At 35.8% G+C, this 17,456-nt stretch overlaps 1 protein-coding gene across 3 annotated transcripts in view; it reads left to right on the top strand.

Moving 5' to 3' along the window:
* Window positions 1–17,456, top strand: part of PRKD1 (protein kinase D1) — a 295,550-nt gene that overhangs the window by 206,272 nt on the left and 71,822 nt on the right. For all 3 annotated transcript variants that reach the window (XM_058540799.1, XM_058540797.1, XM_058540798.1), the window contains exons 3-4: window positions 12,696–12,827; window positions 13,646–13,806. In XM_058540799.1, coding sequence (XP_058396782.1) covers window positions 12,696–12,827; window positions 13,646–13,806 — 293 coding nt within the window. The remainder of the gene's footprint in view (window positions 1–12,695; window positions 12,828–13,645; window positions 13,807–17,456) is intronic.

The raw sequence follows: 17,456 nt of genomic DNA on the forward strand, positions 1-17,456 counted from the left end.
TGAGAATGTAACACACTTCTGTCTTGTTTATGCCACTATTATTTTGGGTTTCTTTGAAATAAACACATGAACCTAATCCTATCCTAAGACAAGTATAGGACCCATATTATGAAAACTTTAAGGACATTAAAAAATTGAATGAATGGAAAGTCATACAAAATAACAACAATAATGATCATCATCATACTAATGTTTGATAAGCATCTTACCTGGCAGATATAGTAAGTGCTAAATAAATTTTTGTTTGTCTCAGCAACAATAAATACTTGTTGAAGGAATGAAGGTTTCTTTGGGAAAGAAATAATGCATTCATTCAACATATTGCTACTAAGTACCTGAAATGCCAGGCTTTATTCTGCAGAATAAAAATGAAACAAAATAAAACAAAGACAAAGCAACAAAACAAAAACAGAGTATTGAGAGCCTGTACCTCTGTATATTTCTTTTCACTGGTGATTTGCAAATGTTGATTAGAAGAGTTAGGTGGGATAAACTTTCAATTTAGAAACAGCATTTAAAAAATTATTCTCTATGAAAGCTAAACAAAAGTCACCCAGTTCCACTCCTGCAATATTTTCACATAACTTTAAAACAAATAAATTATAAAATGAATATGGACAAAATAAACTAGACAGGACAAGTTTATTGCAGATATCATAGTGTGTCACCAATAAAACTTTAAAGTGAGAATAAAGAAACATAAGAAAATTTCCTAAATATTAGCAAACATTTATTATGACAAGGTTATTCTCTGCCAGGCACTGGTCTAAATGCTTTATATATATTTACTACTTCAGCAGCCCTGAGGGAATTACTATTTCATTTCTCCCTCTCGGTTTACAGATGGGGTAACTAAGACCTATAGAGTAAGAAACATGGCCACGTTCAGACACCTAGGAAGTAGTGAGGCTGAGTTTCAGACCGAGGCACTCTTGCTCCAGATCTGGCGTTCTTAACCCATTACACTGTATTGAAAAACACAACCCTTTCTGCCTCCATGTTATCTACATGCCCAGCACAAAGTCAGCTCTGCCATCCCATGGAATAATACTCAGTCACAGGAGAATATTCCTCTAGACTAGGCAAGAGCTACTTTCAGAACGTCAAGAGGTTCATATATAATCACAAAACTACTTCATTCCCCTCCTTCCCAATGCTGGTATATCTCACTGGGAAAACATTACTGCTGTGTGAGAATCCCTTACTTGAACAAACCCAAACCATAACAGGAAACAACAAATTTAGATAAAAATTTACATCTCCTTTTAAGCATTTTTTTCCTGTATTATTTGTCTTTTATTGTCCTGAAATCACTAGATGGTTGGTTCAGAATTTATATGATGATAAAATTAGCCCCTGGTTGCTTTTATTAATAGTGACATTATGATTTGTATTGTAAAAAGGGAGAGCGAATGGAATTAAATGCTAAAATCAGGTATGACTATAATAGTACTATGTGAGGATAAAATGTATATTAAGTGAACAAATGAACAAAGTTGACGTATTAATTTACTTACCATACACATGCAGAGAGTATTTTGATAATCAAAAAAGGAATGTGGTTGCAAAAAATTAATTAAAGGCTGTCCAAACATAGTTAATTTTAGATTAAAAATCATAATCTGCAATTACTTGTGATGTTTTCTAAAAATTGTTTGGTAATGATGACTTAATCTTCCAAAATGTTCCCCTAAGTATTAGGACCATAGTTTGTGATTTCAATTACAAAGGTGGAATGAGGTATAAGATCCTAAGACAAACATAGGTAGCCTTGTATCTGAGTGAGTTATGTCCCAAAGTGCATGAATATTTAGAACATGAATGATTTTGTGATTGAAAGAGTATCATAAATGTTGATAATGATCCCAAACTAATTCACTGAAGCCCACTGAACTCCAGCATACTGCAGTGAACTAGGTTTCATGTGCCTGTTTGCCTTCCATGTAGCTTCTTTGGTCAACTGTGTTTTCAAACCTTTTGCCTATTTTTTAATTGGTTCTTTTTTTAATACTGTTGAGAGTTTTTAATATATTCTAGATACAGGTCCTTTATCAGAAATGTATTTTGTAAATATTTTCTCCCAGATTGTAGCTTTTCTCTTCATTTTCTTAACAGGTCTCTCAAAGACCAGAAGTTTTGAATTTTGATAAAGTCTATCAATTTTTAAAAATGAGTTCTATTTTTCTTGTTGTATCTAAGAAATTTTTACTTAAACCAAGGTCATAAGCATTTTCTCCGAGGTTTCTTCTAGAAGCTTTATAGTTTAGGTTTTATATTTGAGTCTGTGGTCTATTTTAATTTTTGCAAATGGGGCAAAAACGTAGGATTATTATTAATCTATATGTACATGTTTGAGAAAATGTTTACCATATTTTGTGCACTACCACAGTGTAGTGCAAAGTATGATGCTGTTATTTTTACGTGTTTTCTCATTGCAAGGATTATGAAACTATTCTTTGAGTTAATAATTATACCCATTTCAAAGGTGAGGGAAATGAGTTACAGAGAGATCCTACAGTTTATAGGTGGTAGATGGAAACAGCAATGAAGCTACATTATCTCACTCTAAAAGTCATATGCTATCCAGTGTTGTAAAAAGGAAATTGTTTTCAACAATAAAGTTCTCATGTGAATGGCCTGTACAGATCACAAACAAACATTCCCTTTCCACCTCCATCTCCCCACTGGAGCCTGGGGTTCTGGACCCTACATCCCCACTATCCTCACTCCCGTCATGATCCTTGGCCCTGATGCCCTGGTGAGTGGATAAACTGATGCTCTCTTGCAAGGATTCAACTGGTGAATGGATAAGCAAACTGTGGTATATCAACCAAATGGAGTACAATTCAGCAATAAAAAGGAATGAACTGCAGATGCACACGAGGTGGGTGAATTTTAAATGCATTATGCTGAGAGAAGCTAGACTCAAAGGACTACATTTGTATGACATTTTGGAAAAGGGCCAGAAAATAAATCAGTGGTTGCCAGGGGTTGGAGTTGGGTAAGGGTTTATATACGAAGGGGCCAGGGGAATTTGGGAAGGGTTGATAAAATAGTTCCATATCTCAATTATGCTGTTGGTTACACAGTTGTAGGTGTTTGTCGAAACTGTACACAAAAAAAAGGTGGATTTTACTTTATGTAAATCATACCTCAATAAACTGGACTAAAAAGCATAAACTCAGATTTTCAGTTAATAAAACTCTTTTGTTCTGATGAACCAGAGTGGACCAACTTAATCAATGAGCCTGATTCTTCAAAAGGAATAAGAGGAGTCGCTCAGCTGTGAGTTCCCTTCTCTCACTGCCCCTGAGTGACAGCCAGAACAATTCCTGCACACAGCGGGGGCCCGGTCAGCAGACACTGAATTGAATCCAGCCTTCATTGAACTGTTGCTTCTTCTGGAGTAGGAATACCCAGCAGATTTCACAGCTTTGAAGGATTTTGTTGTTTATGAATCAAAAATAGCATCTGTTTTTATGAAAAGTTCCATGGGACTTAAAGAAACTTGAAGCAAAACATATAGGTCCTCAACTTAGTGTCTCTATGTACAGATGTATTTGGTAACAGTGATGCTGTTTGTCGCCAGAAAGCCTGCTGCCTATTAGAACATTTCAGTATAATACTCTACCTAGCCTTTGTCTATGAGCCTTTTGTAAGTAGTCTAAAGGGCAATTTGTATGCTGGTGTTCCTCATGTAAATGAGGTCATTATCCTTTTAAAGGTATAAAGTCTCCTGTATGTGATGGAGCTTTCTAAGAAACAGACTTGACCTTTCTTTCCTTCTATTCAGGGTGCCTGCAGAGCCTGCACTCATTAGCTAGAATTTGACTCCATGACATTTTTACTTAATTTTCTTTTTCCTCCGTGTTGGACACATGGGGCAACCATTTATGTTCTTTCTTGACCTGAGATGCTCTCTAATCTCTTTCCAGCTGTGGCATTTGTCATTCAGTCACATCAGGACATGGTGACCCTTCTTTCCCCACTGCAATTCCCAACTGTTAATTGATTCGTTTTAGAGAAGGAACTAGACACAGTCCTATGGACTTAGCTCCATTTAATTAGTGTTAACCAGAACAGCGGATAGAAAAGCAATTTCCTCTGGAGTGGAAACATATTCTTTATGAGGTAGTAGAGGGAACATATTAATAATCGTTTTTAAAGCCCTTAGTTTTTTTAAGTGCTGTGGATTGGAAATAGCCTTAAAAGCAGTATTTCCCTCTATTAGTATTGAAGATGATGACAATAATAATAATTATAAATTTAACAATAACCAGGATTCAAACCCAGGTCTTTCTTATTACAAAGCCCGTACTGTTAATTGTTATGCTAAGAAATTTTTGTGATGACTACCACCAGTATGCCAGGGACTGTGCTAATCACTTTGTGTCCTCCTCACAGCCCAGTGAGGTGAGGTTCACTAAGCCACTTTAATAGAGAGGGACACTGAGGTTCAGGGAGGTGAAGGAACTTACCCAAGGTCGCCCATTTGCTATGACCAGGATGAGAACCCAGGTATGCTCTGACACTATGTCCCCGCTTTTCATCACTATCTGCACCACACTGCCTTTAGAGTAAGGTGGCATTAGCAAGACATCTCTGGAAAGCATTGATAGACACTTTTTAAAGTGTGATCCACATTATGATTCTGATGAGCTTTGCTTTTGAACTTGAAATACTATATTTACAGATTGTTAGGACTTAAAATGTAGGACCTTCGAACATCAGGCAAACAATATGAGTTTGAAAGTATTACTTTATTTGTTCAACAAGGACATTAATTGGTCACTTAATATGTGCATATAATCTCGGAGAAAATGTGATCTCTGTCCTCCAGCACTTCGTTATGTCAGGTGTGAACAGATCAAGGAGTAAGGGGTGGCAGGATAGAGTGATATATTTTATAATACAAGTGTGTCCAAGAGCCTGTAAGAACAAAGAGGGCAGTTTACATCAGGAGTGGCAGGTGTATCACAGGAGGCTTCCCAGAGCAAGTGATGCGGAGCTGAGTTGTGGGATGGATAGGAGTTAGCCACCTGAGGGGTAACCGCACGCACAACAGAAGGAAAGTTTTGTGTGAAAGACGAGGAAGCATACAGCAGTAATGGCGGGATCAAAAAGTATGTTGAGAGGAGTGTTGTTGGCTGACTTCTCAGTGTGAAGATGGATGGAATAAAAGAACTCCATCTTATAGCTCTCTTCCTTTAGTTATATGGAGTTCCATTTTGTATCTCTTTCATGCTAGTAGCATCTTCCTGGCAGGACGAATTGCTGCTTCCAAAGCAGATGTTCTCCAGCAGCCGTGGAACTCAGCTGCCTGGGAGGAGACAAAGGATGGCTCAGGTGTTAACTGTAACTCTCCCAGTTCTCGAACAGATCCTAGACTGCTTGTTGAGCAGGGTTTTAGCCCTACCACCAAACACTCCTAGTCTTGATGCTTGCTTCTGGTTAAAAAGAAAAGAAGAAGAAGAAGGATTTTTTTCTTTCTGAGCAGGAATGAATACACGTAAACTTTCCTAATTTTCAAGATCGAATGTTGGCCTTGACCCCTGATCTAACAATGCATAGGGATCTCTTCATAAATGTTAGTAATTATATTCTAAATACCTGGAAATATTAAGCATAATTAGCTTTCTGTGACCTAGCATACATAATTATTATAAATAAACCTGTTGTAAGTCTGCGAAATAAAAGAGACTTTTATATGGCTCTTTGGCAAGTCAACCAGTAGTGCCTGCTACATGATTATGCTAATGAATCTTTTCCATTTGATTTCTTCCACCATTTTGAAGATTTATGAACTCCTCTTACTTTGTAAAGTCATTTTTTCCTCCAGAGGTTTGGTAAGTATTCACTTCTGTTTCTTTCTAGTTTTTCTATGGTTTGGTATTTACTCATCAGGATGGAGAGATGGATATTTTATATTTACTATATTTATAGGGATATTTATATTTACATGTATATATATATATTAGTGTAACATAGGCGATAAACTTCTAAATTGTGTTTTTCCCCAAGTAGCTAATTGTTAATCATTCGTTAAATAATGTTTTCCTTCTGCCTTGATTTATGATCTCTCTTCTATCATATTTTAAATTCATACAAAGGTTAGATTTCTGTGTTATCGATTCTATCCTATTGGTCTCTCTTTTTTCTTACACAACCACAATATATTTCTAAATATCATAGTTTTATAGACTATTTTGATGTCAGGTAGGGCTAAATTTCTTCATTATTTTCCTTTTAAACTTTTCCATTCTTATCAGAATATGTTCTCTTCTTCTTACAGAAGGCCTTTAGAATGTTTTCATTAAGTCCAATAAGATTCTGTTAGAATATTGAGGTAGATGTTCTCTTAAGCTTAAAGTAAATTTTTGAGCCCTCAGGTATAATTCGTTTAGACCTATTGAAAATAGTTCATTTAAAGCCCTTACATAATCTTTGTTCATCCACCCTTGACTTCATTTCCTTCTCGAGTATATTTGGTCTTCATATTTTTTTTGTTTTTGTTTTTGTTTTTTAGTTTGAGGATAGTCCATTTCTTCTAGAAAAGATAGAAACAAAACTACAACTGAATAATTTAGCTTTTTCTATTTTGTCTGTTAGCATTAATCTTTTTTTTTCCCCATGGTTCAGGCCTGTCTCTGCCTCATTCTTTCCACGTATAACACATCTACAAGGCCTTTTGTTCTGTTTCAGCTTTTTCCAAGCTATAGCTTTTTACTTCTTTTAGCGTTTTTGGGGTGGTTCTCACTCGCCGGAGCCACTCTGTGCCTTCACCCTGACTCTGCTGCTGCTTCTGTAGTTGATGGATTCTCTTTCTCAACCGGAGCTTATCAGAGAGTTCCCTGAGCAGTTATGTCAGTTTCTCTAGATACTGCCCTCTTTTCCTCCTAACTAGGGTAACTTGTTATTGTGCTATCAATCTGGCTTGTGAGCCTTTTTTATTCTTCTTGGAGCCATATTTTTTTAAGAATCTCTGGCCATGGATTTATAAAATATTTTTCCAGAACTTTCTAAACTGTGTAATCAACATGTCTAAATACATCTTATGTTTTTTCTGTTGGCTGCTGTCATCTTTGGGATGATATATTCACAGCCTCCCAAGTTCCCATCATTGCACCTCACTAATGTTTTTCTGGCCAGATGTGAGTCAAAAATGGAAATTTCCATCTTTTTTCTTCAACCATCTAAAAGATGTTATTGCAAGTGTTTCAGCAAGAATGTTTGTAATGTTCTTGTTGCTGGAGAGCCATGGGATCTTCCCAACTCTAGATGTCTCCAGGTATGCCAAAAATGTGAAATGTGTGATTAATTTGAACAATGGTTGCATGAAGGGAGAGTCTGGTACAAAAGTGGCTCAGAGAGACTGGGACCACGGAGAAGCAGAAAGAAATGACCAGCCTCAGGGTGTAGGTATGTGTGTCTTGGGTGGAGGGGGAGGGAAGTAGACATGTGCAGGCTTAGTTTTACAAGCACTGTCACACATCTGGACCACAGTAGAGTGGAAGTGATCCGTTGTCATCTCTCAGTTACCTGCCTCATGGATAATTTAGAGTCACTCTTGCTAACTGTCCTGACAGTTCACCAAAGATGATGAAGTGTCAAGAACCCACTGTAATTATAATTTTAAAGAAATATGTAGGTAATCCTATAAATTATAATTAAATAAAATCAGGCATATAAAAATATAAAAACATATAAAAATGGCAAAAACATATAAAAATGTTTCCTCTTTTCTCTATCTCATTCTCTGCTTTTCAAAATATTCTTCATCCTTCCAATTCAGTCAGTGTCCCTCCTCAATGAAGCTTTCCCTGACAGTCCAGACAGTCTTAGTCATCCTTTCTTTTGTGTTTCCATTGCTGCATTTTGCATTATGATTATTTATGGGTCTGTCATCCTCATTTTGACTTTAAACTCTTAACAACAGATACTATTCCTTGTCATTTTTCTATTTCCAGTATATACTATATTACCTAGTAGGTTCTAGGTATATTAATAAAACATAACATAAATCAACTATATGCTTAAAGATATTAGGACCACTTGGCCCACATGAGCTGATTTGAGAAAGATATGAAAATGTCTTAATTTTAAATGCTTGCTTTTAGAACTATCACTACCAAATATAAGTTAGAGAGGAGTGTTTGGGGCTCAGTATAAAAAATCTTTTTAATAATTTGAGATATTCATAAATGCAATGAACTGATTTGTGAGTAGTTGTCATTCCAGCAGTGAAAGCTCTCAGGGAACAGAGGATTATTTATGTCTATCTCTTATGTGTGTCTGTGGGTGAATGATAGGGTGTTAAAGTAGATATAATTTCTCATCCACAGAATACTTTAAAACTGATAAGTATGTGTATTTATGTGGGGGAAGTGATATCCAGAAGCATTTTCAATATTCCAGAGGTTAAGGAAAAAACAAATTTATCTACAACAAATCTTAACAGCTTTAAAAAACTTCATAATGTTTTGCTTTTGGCCAGACTTATAAGTTGAATGTGGTGACACTGGTTATCATGTGGACACAAAGCTCCAATTGGCTGTAGTTATGCATTAGCTTTGATTTTTGTAAAAATTTAAAATGAGTTATTGTTACTAACTCCAATTTGTTTGGAGGGGGAAGGATTTCAAAAAATGGAGTCCATACAAAAAGCACATTAAAAGAATTTTTAATCATGAACTGAATTAATTTCATTCTATACCTTATTTCATAGACTCTTTTTCTCCCCCAGTATTTTTGCATCTCTGAGATAAGGATGCATCTTACAATGGTTGTGCATTATATTTAATTGCAGTGTTTTTTAAATCTTTCCTAGTGATTCATAAAATAAAGATGCAGTTTATAATTGAGTGTTTAATAGAGAAATGCGATAATTTGATTCAGAGTGGCTGAGAGAATTTGTATGGTTCAGATATGAGGACTATTGAATCAAGATCCTTTGTTACCTAAGGCAGCTCCTTAATGTGTCTGAGACTCAGTTTTCTCATCTGTAAAGCGGGAATAATAATAATAATATCTCCTTCATAGATTGCTTGTGAAAACTTGAATGAGATACTAGCAGTGTGTTACCTATTTTTCTTATTATATCTGTCCCAACTTGTCAATGCCAGAAACCGTTAATGCTTCTCCCAAATTACTAAAATTACCACTAAAAAAAATTACTGAAAACCTTGGAGGATCTGACATTATTTTATTTTATTATGCAAATAATTTTGACCTCCAGAGATTATTTATTTTGCTTCAGAAGCCTCATTTCTTCTGTACTGCTAACCAAACAGTTTATTCCATTTTGTGCAACAATTTTAATAAACCTTAAAAGAACTACTGATTATCTTAGAGTTTTTGGCTCAATTACCTGTTTCAAATGCTCAGTGACTAAGGAAAGCATGTCATTTTCTCCTCTCCTGCACACTGGAGTATAACAATAGACTGTGAATAGTGCAAATCAAAGAGACACAAATACCAGTATAAGGGGCCCATTGTGTTTAGTTTGTAGCCTTGTCATATGGTTTTAATTTAGATCAGCTGATAGATTATGACAGACTGACAGATAGCACATTGTTCCTCTCTTGGAATCTCTAGACACTTTAATATTTCTATTCTTATCTGTCCACTTTGATTCCAAAACTTAAGTGAAATGGAATTACAGCATTCACTTTGTTTTCCTGTGCTAAGTGATTATCTCTGAAGTGCAATTTTGTGATTAGACGAGATGGCATGCATACACTCAGTTGATGCTGATTTCCCCCAGGGTGCAGAACAGGTAAATTCATAATGAATGGATGTTGTACTTTGATTTCAAATGGATGTAAAACCTCACCACACTTGGTAGTTTTATTTTAAAAATGTATTTAATTATTCTAAAATTAACAGGAGAATATTAAAATTGAACTTTAGAAAATGGCATTTAAACATAAGTCAAGGGTGCTAACTGCTTCTGAATGTTAATCCCTTTCAAAAAGTGAAAAAACAAACTTGTCTGACATAAATGGAGGGGGTGTGGTCTTTGAAAATCTTTAGTTTAATTATTTCTGTTCTTTCTGATTAATTCAAAAAATATCTGAACGCAGCTTGGTATTAGTATTGTCAAATTCTAATGTTTCTTATTTTGAAAACTACTGTAATTATTCAACTAATTGCTATCATAGTATTGTCATAGTTCTTTGGTCCTGAGGGGTGGCTTTTTGGGGGGGAGAAAGAGAGAAGCTGGGAGTTAATGGCTGGCACAAAGTGTTTTCTTTGATGTTTTAATAACAAATTTTGTCTTTGAGTATGAGAGCCCAGTTTTACAGAGGATTTAGCATTCCCCAAATTAGATACATTTTGACCAAACCACCAAAGTAGATGATTGGTACCCAAATCATACTTCTTTACTGATTTACTTAGAATGAGCATTGACCCTCATATTGTGAATCTTGACTTGAGAAACATGATATGCAATTTCCCAAACTTATTTCAGTTGAAATCCTGTTTATGAGGAGTATTCACACTGGGCAGAACTCCCTGTGGGCACTGCTGGTGTGTGATCATTTGGCTGCAGTTCTGTCATTGGCTCCTTCTCCCCACATTAAATCTCTTAGCATAGTGTCCAGTATATAGTAGGAGCTCCATAAATCTTAGTTATTCTTGTTATTCTTTTCATTATCTTTCCGAGTGAGTAAAAATAATTAAGTTGATAGGTGATTTTCAATAATAGAGCACATTAATCTGGAATAAAGTACATTTTGTTCAAGGGAAAACCATCCCATTAAAATTTTTCATCTCCTATTATGGTCCAGTTATATGTCCTGGGAACCATCAACAATATTCTTTCTGGTAGAAGTGATTCCCTTTCCTGCATGTTCTGTAATCACTTGCACTGATGGATGTGATACCCTCAAAGTTGTCCTCACAATTCTGGACACCTATCTAGCAGAGGTGAATTGCCTACATTTTCAGCATTCACTCTGTCTCACCTTGCATACTTGAGTTAACAAGGTAAGCACTTCATAAGTGCACTCAGGGAGGGATTTGTCGGCCTATAGCCTGCTCTCCAAGGAAAACTGCGAGTTTTCCAACAGGAAGACTGCGAGTGTTTATTCCCCACTTCATGGGGCTATTGGATATAACTCTTCGGGCAGAGTTAGGGAAGATAAGATGTAACACTGGTGTGATGAAAAGGGCAGTGGGTTGGAGGCCAAAACACCTGTGGATTGTAGTCTTAGTTCTAGTTAGTATCTGTGTAACTTAGGCCACGTTTTGTAGGTTCTTTGAACCTTAGAAGTTATTTTATAGCTATTGTGGAATTTTTTGTTTATTTATCTGTCTTTCCTGCTAGTCTAATGGGCTCTGCAAAGATATCTTACTCATCTCTATGTCTTTATCCCCGGCATTGTGCCATTGACAACATTGAAGATGCTTAACAAATGTGTGTTGAAAAATAAGGCAAGAAGACAGATAGGAGGAAGAGAGAGGAAGTCAGAATAGAAGGATGTATTTAAGGCCTAAGTTTCCCCCCAAATTCTCTTTGGATAAAACCTTATGAAATCAAGTGCACATGGTTTTGTGCTAACATTAATGGGAGGTTAAACTTTAAGGGCCTGGAGAAGTCACCATCAGTCAGACCTTCTCTTTTTAGGTATGAGAAACTGAGGTTCATGATGGTAAGTGAGGTGTCACTCCCGGTAATGGCAGATCTTCATCCAGCTCTGCCCACTCCCAGGTCAGCACTCTCTGGACTATACTGGGCAGCCTCAACATCAAGCTAGGTGTGCAAACAGGTCTAGAGGAATATTCCGCTACTCATTAGCATTTTGAAAAAAGAGGTGGTCTTTCACTTTCAATTCTCTATGCCTTTCTATTTCTTGATTTGAACAACAACAAGAAAAGCATGAATTACTTTTGTAACATAATAAAAAATATCATGTGGAAAGTATAATTTAAAAAAATAATGAATTTCGATACTCTGCCTGAGTATTATGTAGAATAAGTAACAATAAGCAATAACCAAAAGTACCCTACAGCATGAATGTGATTTGCTAAAGTGTATTTCTGAAAGAGGGAACTGGAATTCACCAGGGTGTGTATTCAATCCCTTTGGCATATTGGTGAAGAGGCTGCTTGGTTAGTTTTAGGTCATGATTTAAATGCTTGGTTATGTTGGCTTAAGAGTTCAAACAACTCTATCCCCCAAGAAGAGGCTGCTCAGATTTCTTATCTGTCTTCCGATGGGGCCCTGCCCTTCTGATGTACCTCTTCATGGTCGCATTCAAGCACTACACCGTCTTTTGATCTGTCTAAATCCAATTCATCAGATTTTTTCTTTTCCTTAATATTTCTGAATTCCTTTCTGGTTTATTTTAGGAAGAGAAAAAGCAAAATATTTGTAAGTAACAGCAGGTAAATGTGGTGGAGCTATCCTTTCATTCCTGCTTTCTTCCAGCATTTTGGCTGTTTTCAAAGTGGCCTGAGACTTCAGCAAGCAGGAAGAGGCAAAGAGAGAGGGTTGCTGTGCCACTGCTTGTCAAGCTATGGTTGGGAAGAATGGAGTCTAATGCCTAAAAGTCAAGCAGTGTTGCATCTTATCTTTCCTGACTTTCCCCGGAGAGTTATATCCATACTTGCATTGTAACTGTCTTGCATGCTAATAATCTACAGCTCAGGGTATCCATTCAACTTATTTTTCAACATTACTATTTTTACAGCTTCTGCCACCTTTGAAGACTTTCAGATTCGTCCCCACGCTCTCTTTGTTCATTCGTACAGAGCCCCAGCTTTCTGTGATCACTGTGGAGAAATGCTGTGGGGGTTGGTGCGTCAAGGCCTTAAATGTGAAGGTAAGGTATTTCCTTCCCCAACCAACTCACACGCATGCTGGAGTTATCTGCTTATGTCGTGCCCTCTACAGCAAGGTCTTCTCTCCCTCAGATATCTTCCAGGGATTTTTGGGGTGTGTGGATTCTGTTCTGTTCATTTCTTTACATTTCCTGTCTTTAATGTATTTGCTCTGATCTGGGAAACCTGATTCTCATGTCTTTTCCTTTATATTGTGTGGATATATTTCTTTCGTCTTGATTATTTTGGCAACAGACTAAAAATAAAATTTGCTTCTTAAGCCAGAACTTGCCTTGTGAGATATTTTACATATTTTCTTAACAATTCTGCAAGATAGTTATTATCCCCATTTTACAGACAGGGAAACTGAGATGAAGTAATTTTTGCAAGGCCATGTAGACAAACAAGTTGTAGAGCCAGAATTCGAATCAGTGTAGGTCAAGAGTTGTGATATAGTGTGATTAATAGTTCCTCTGTGCCACTCACATTAGAACTTGGGGCAGTAAAAATGACTCAGATCTTCTCTTTGGAGGTTTGTTGCTGGAGCCCTCAAAACCCAAGTCCATTATATCAGAGAACATTTTAGAAAATGATAACCAGGGTAGTTACTGAGCCACTTCAATAAAATCAGAATTCAAAACCCAGCTTATTTACAATTGGGAAAAGAAGTCAGAAAAAGCTCAAAAGAAAATTTGAATTTCCAAATAGCCTCAAGATAAATGGAAGTAATACTGTTTTTAAAAATTTATAATTACTACCAGTACTAGAATAGCTTATAATTTATGGTTGAACAAAAGTCATTTTTACTTTCTCTTTCCAGGATGTGGCCTGAATTACCATAAGAGATGTGCATTTAAAATCCCCAACAACTGCAGTGGTGTGAGGCGGAGAAGGCTCTCGAATGTCTCCCTCACTGGGCTCAGCACCGTCCGCACAGCATCTGCCGAGCTCTCCACCAGTGCCCCCGATGAGCCCCTTCTGGTATGGCCTCCTGTTCACACGAGAAATCTGTGGGTCGTTGTGATGACAGTGTCAATCCCAGACAGTGCCCTGGGAGGGTGGACACAACCAGGGTGTTTCTTCAGGGCCCGTGCTATAGATTGGTCAGTGCTTCATCAAATATCTGACAGCTCTGAGTTTGCTTTTATCTGTGAGCTTAGTGTAGTTGTAAAATATGTGAGGTGTTGTCGCGGTCATAGGGCCAGAGCAGCACAAACTAATGTGTGAATGTTGCAAAACATAGTTTGTCAAAATTTGGAAACCAGAAATAAAAGATGTTCTTCTCTCCAGATTTTTAGAGTACTTGGTTGCATAGCTGAGTATTTATTCTGGGAGAAAATTTGGAATTTCCTCTTATGAAAATTTCTCATGTGAAAGTCTTTAATTGCTTGTCATTACTGGCATACACGCCGGTGTATTGTCGGAGCAGTACTGATTGACAAAGGCCGTGAGAAAAATAGCACTTAATACTTTTAATATTTTCATTAGCCCTAAAACGTATATATCTTATTGATGTGGCTTAAATATTCTTCTTTAAGAAGTTAAATTTGGATTTTCCAAACATTCAAAACACAGTAAAAATTGTGGAAATTATGTGAATTATTTAAAATAAGAACATTATTCTGAAATAAGCTGATGGTGTGAAGCTTTAAATTTACGTTTACTCCCTCCACCAATGGATGTTACAAAGACTATAATCTAGTTATTGCAAAAATCAATTAAAGAGAAAAATAAAAAAATACTGAAACATTTAGGTTAAATAAATCCTTCTTGGGGTGTAGAGGGGCAATACATCCTGAAGACATCTCTAAAAAGTTGTATTAATTACTTCATTGTTTGGGAAATATTTTATTGTGATCTTTATGTGACTTAAGTTTTGTGACAACATAAACCAGACATATAACTCAAATGAATGCTCTTTTTGATAAATAAGAAAATGCCATACTCTGTTTTCCCATGACATTTTTGGGGGAGTTTCTTGTGTTTTCAGTCCTTTATGAAGTGATCCTGTTGGGAAGGCAAGTACTAAATCCACCAATAACTTGAAGAATATATTATATTTTGATGACTATTCAGAATGTGTGTGTGATTATGTATTATTTCATAAAGTTGTATTAATTGCAATGAATGGTATTCTTACTGAAAGGTGCGTAAATCAAAATCTATTTTTCAAATAACGCTCATGTCACCTTCCCAACTCTGAACTTCCTTGATTTAGTTTGAATTTTTACAAGTAGTGATTTTACAAGTTATAGCAATTACTCTTGCTTTTAAGAATAGTCACTGAGAGTCATACTGTTTACAGGATGGACATTTAAAAACAAGTTTAAGAGGGGCCAGCCCAGTGGCGCAGGCAGTTATGTGTGCGCGATCCGCTGTGGCGGCCTGGGGTTCGCCTGTTCGGATCCCGGGTGCGCACCGACGCACCGCTTGGCAAGCCATGCTGTGGCGGCGTCCCATATAAAGTGAAGGAAGATGGGCACGGATGTTAGCCCAGGGCCAGTCTTCCTCAGCATAAAAAAGGAGGAGGATCAGCAGATGTTAGCACAGGGCTGATCTTCCTCACACAAAAAAAAAGTTTAAGAAACAACATTACAAATTAATTGTGTGTTGTTTTCAGCTTTACCAGGGAAAGATTTTTAAAAATTATTTAACATCTCACAAGAAATGTAAAACTCTAAAGTCATTTGTCATTAGACTAGATTAGAATCTAGATAATTAATGCTAAAGACTCTTCTTTTGAACCTATATCAATTTTTTATAATATAAACATATACACACATATGTGTGTATATATATCTATACTTCAAAACATCACCTACCTATATATAATTTAGATTTTATAACTATAAATTAAATTATATATTTGAATTATCATATGCATACATATATGTATAAATATAAATATATTTATATTTTATGTATAAATATAATTTAGGTTATATAACTATAGTCTTTAACACAAGTTTTTGTGTTTTTCAACCAAATTATTTAATTGCTTTATCCAAATTACATAATTGTTGAATTATTTGAATTACTTGATTGCAAGCTATATTTTACATCAAATGTTGAAATTCATTAGTGCTTTATTGCTGAATGGAAATTTTTTGTAGTGGAAAGCTTAAAAACAGTTTTTAAAACTATATTTTTAAAAATCAGATTTTAACTATATCTGTCAAGAATGTTTGTAAAAGTTTGATCAAATCAGATGTTTATGAGGTGAGAAAATATTGCAGCCATAAGATATTTTGTAAAATATTATTATGAACTTTCATAACCTTGTAAAAAATGCCCTACGTGTAATTTTTAAATGAGTAATGCCTTTGTAAATAATGTTTATGACACTGTTTAACACACTGACTCTTTCATGTTTCGTATTCATCAAAGCCTTTTGTGGCTTCGTGGGGTGCCTGTGTGTCTCTCTTTGCATGGTTGGCATGCAAAGAATATGTCTCTTTTCATCCCTAGGCAAGACCTAAAAGGCAAGTAACTATAGTTTAAAAGTTACAGTGAATGCCTAGTCAAAGGTAATATCATGGTAATAGTAGTAAAACCTTTACTTCTATAAATAATAAGGAATATTTTCTATTTCCGAAAAGGATGATGGCCTAGCTAAAGATGGCATTGCTTACTAATGCCACTAGACCACCCATGTTGTAAGTCTGCCATAAGTGTGTATGTAGCTTTTCTCTCAAATGTAAGAAAATTATTTTTTTTCCATACTTGATTGCCTGTTTTGACTATAAAATCACCATTTCTCATACAGATTAAGACATTGGTAATTCTATTAATTCATACATTTTGGGCACATAAATTGAATATCAGATTTTTAAATGCTACTAAGATAGAAAAAAGGTGTAACAACATAGATCATATGACAAGCTTTATCTGTAATCAACTTTGGCAGTAAACTGTATCCATTATTCTAACCATAAAGCAGTCCATGTTTTAAGAAAATCCAAAATGTAGTCAATTTATGACATAAGAGCTCTATGCGGGTGTATATCTTTTTGTAAATCATCCCCAGTATTAGAAGGAAACAAGAAAAACTCAGTAGGTCCTTAAGTAGGACACACTAATATACTGTATCATTATGTATATATATAAGTATACTTACCAAGATTATATCAATTTTATAGACATAGACAATTGCAGAAGAAAAGTCAGGATTCAATGATCCTATCATTCTTTATGCTTTACTCATCTTTTTATTTTTATTTACACACGTTCTTATGATATTTGGGAAAAGTCAAAGCTATTTGAAACTATGTTATGCAAGACTTAGTCTTAGGCAAAAAGTTAATAATCTGTTCCAGAACTTCTGCTTCTGGCTATGAAGAAGCTTGTATCAGATCTACTCTCCTGCAAGGGACAATTATAAAAACTGAATAAAATATAATAGAACGGAACAAAACAATATTTGAAGGTTCCCAAGAGCAACCAAGGCAATCAGGATTTGATGGACCAATGTCTCAGAAATAAGGAAATCACGGAGAGGTCAATGCATAGGACAGCCCCCCACAACAAAGAAGTATCCAGCACAAAATGTCAATAGTGCTGAGTTTGAGAACCCCTGAGGTAGAACAAAGCTGGAGAATTTCCAAACATATTATAAAGCCACAATCAAGACA

The sequence above is a fragment of the Diceros bicornis genome, chromosome 5 (genome assembly GCF_020826845.1).
Source record: "Diceros bicornis minor isolate mBicDic1 chromosome 5, mDicBic1.mat.cur, whole genome shotgun sequence".
Taxonomy (NCBI): Eukaryota; Metazoa; Chordata; class Mammalia; order Perissodactyla; family Rhinocerotidae; genus Diceros; species Diceros bicornis.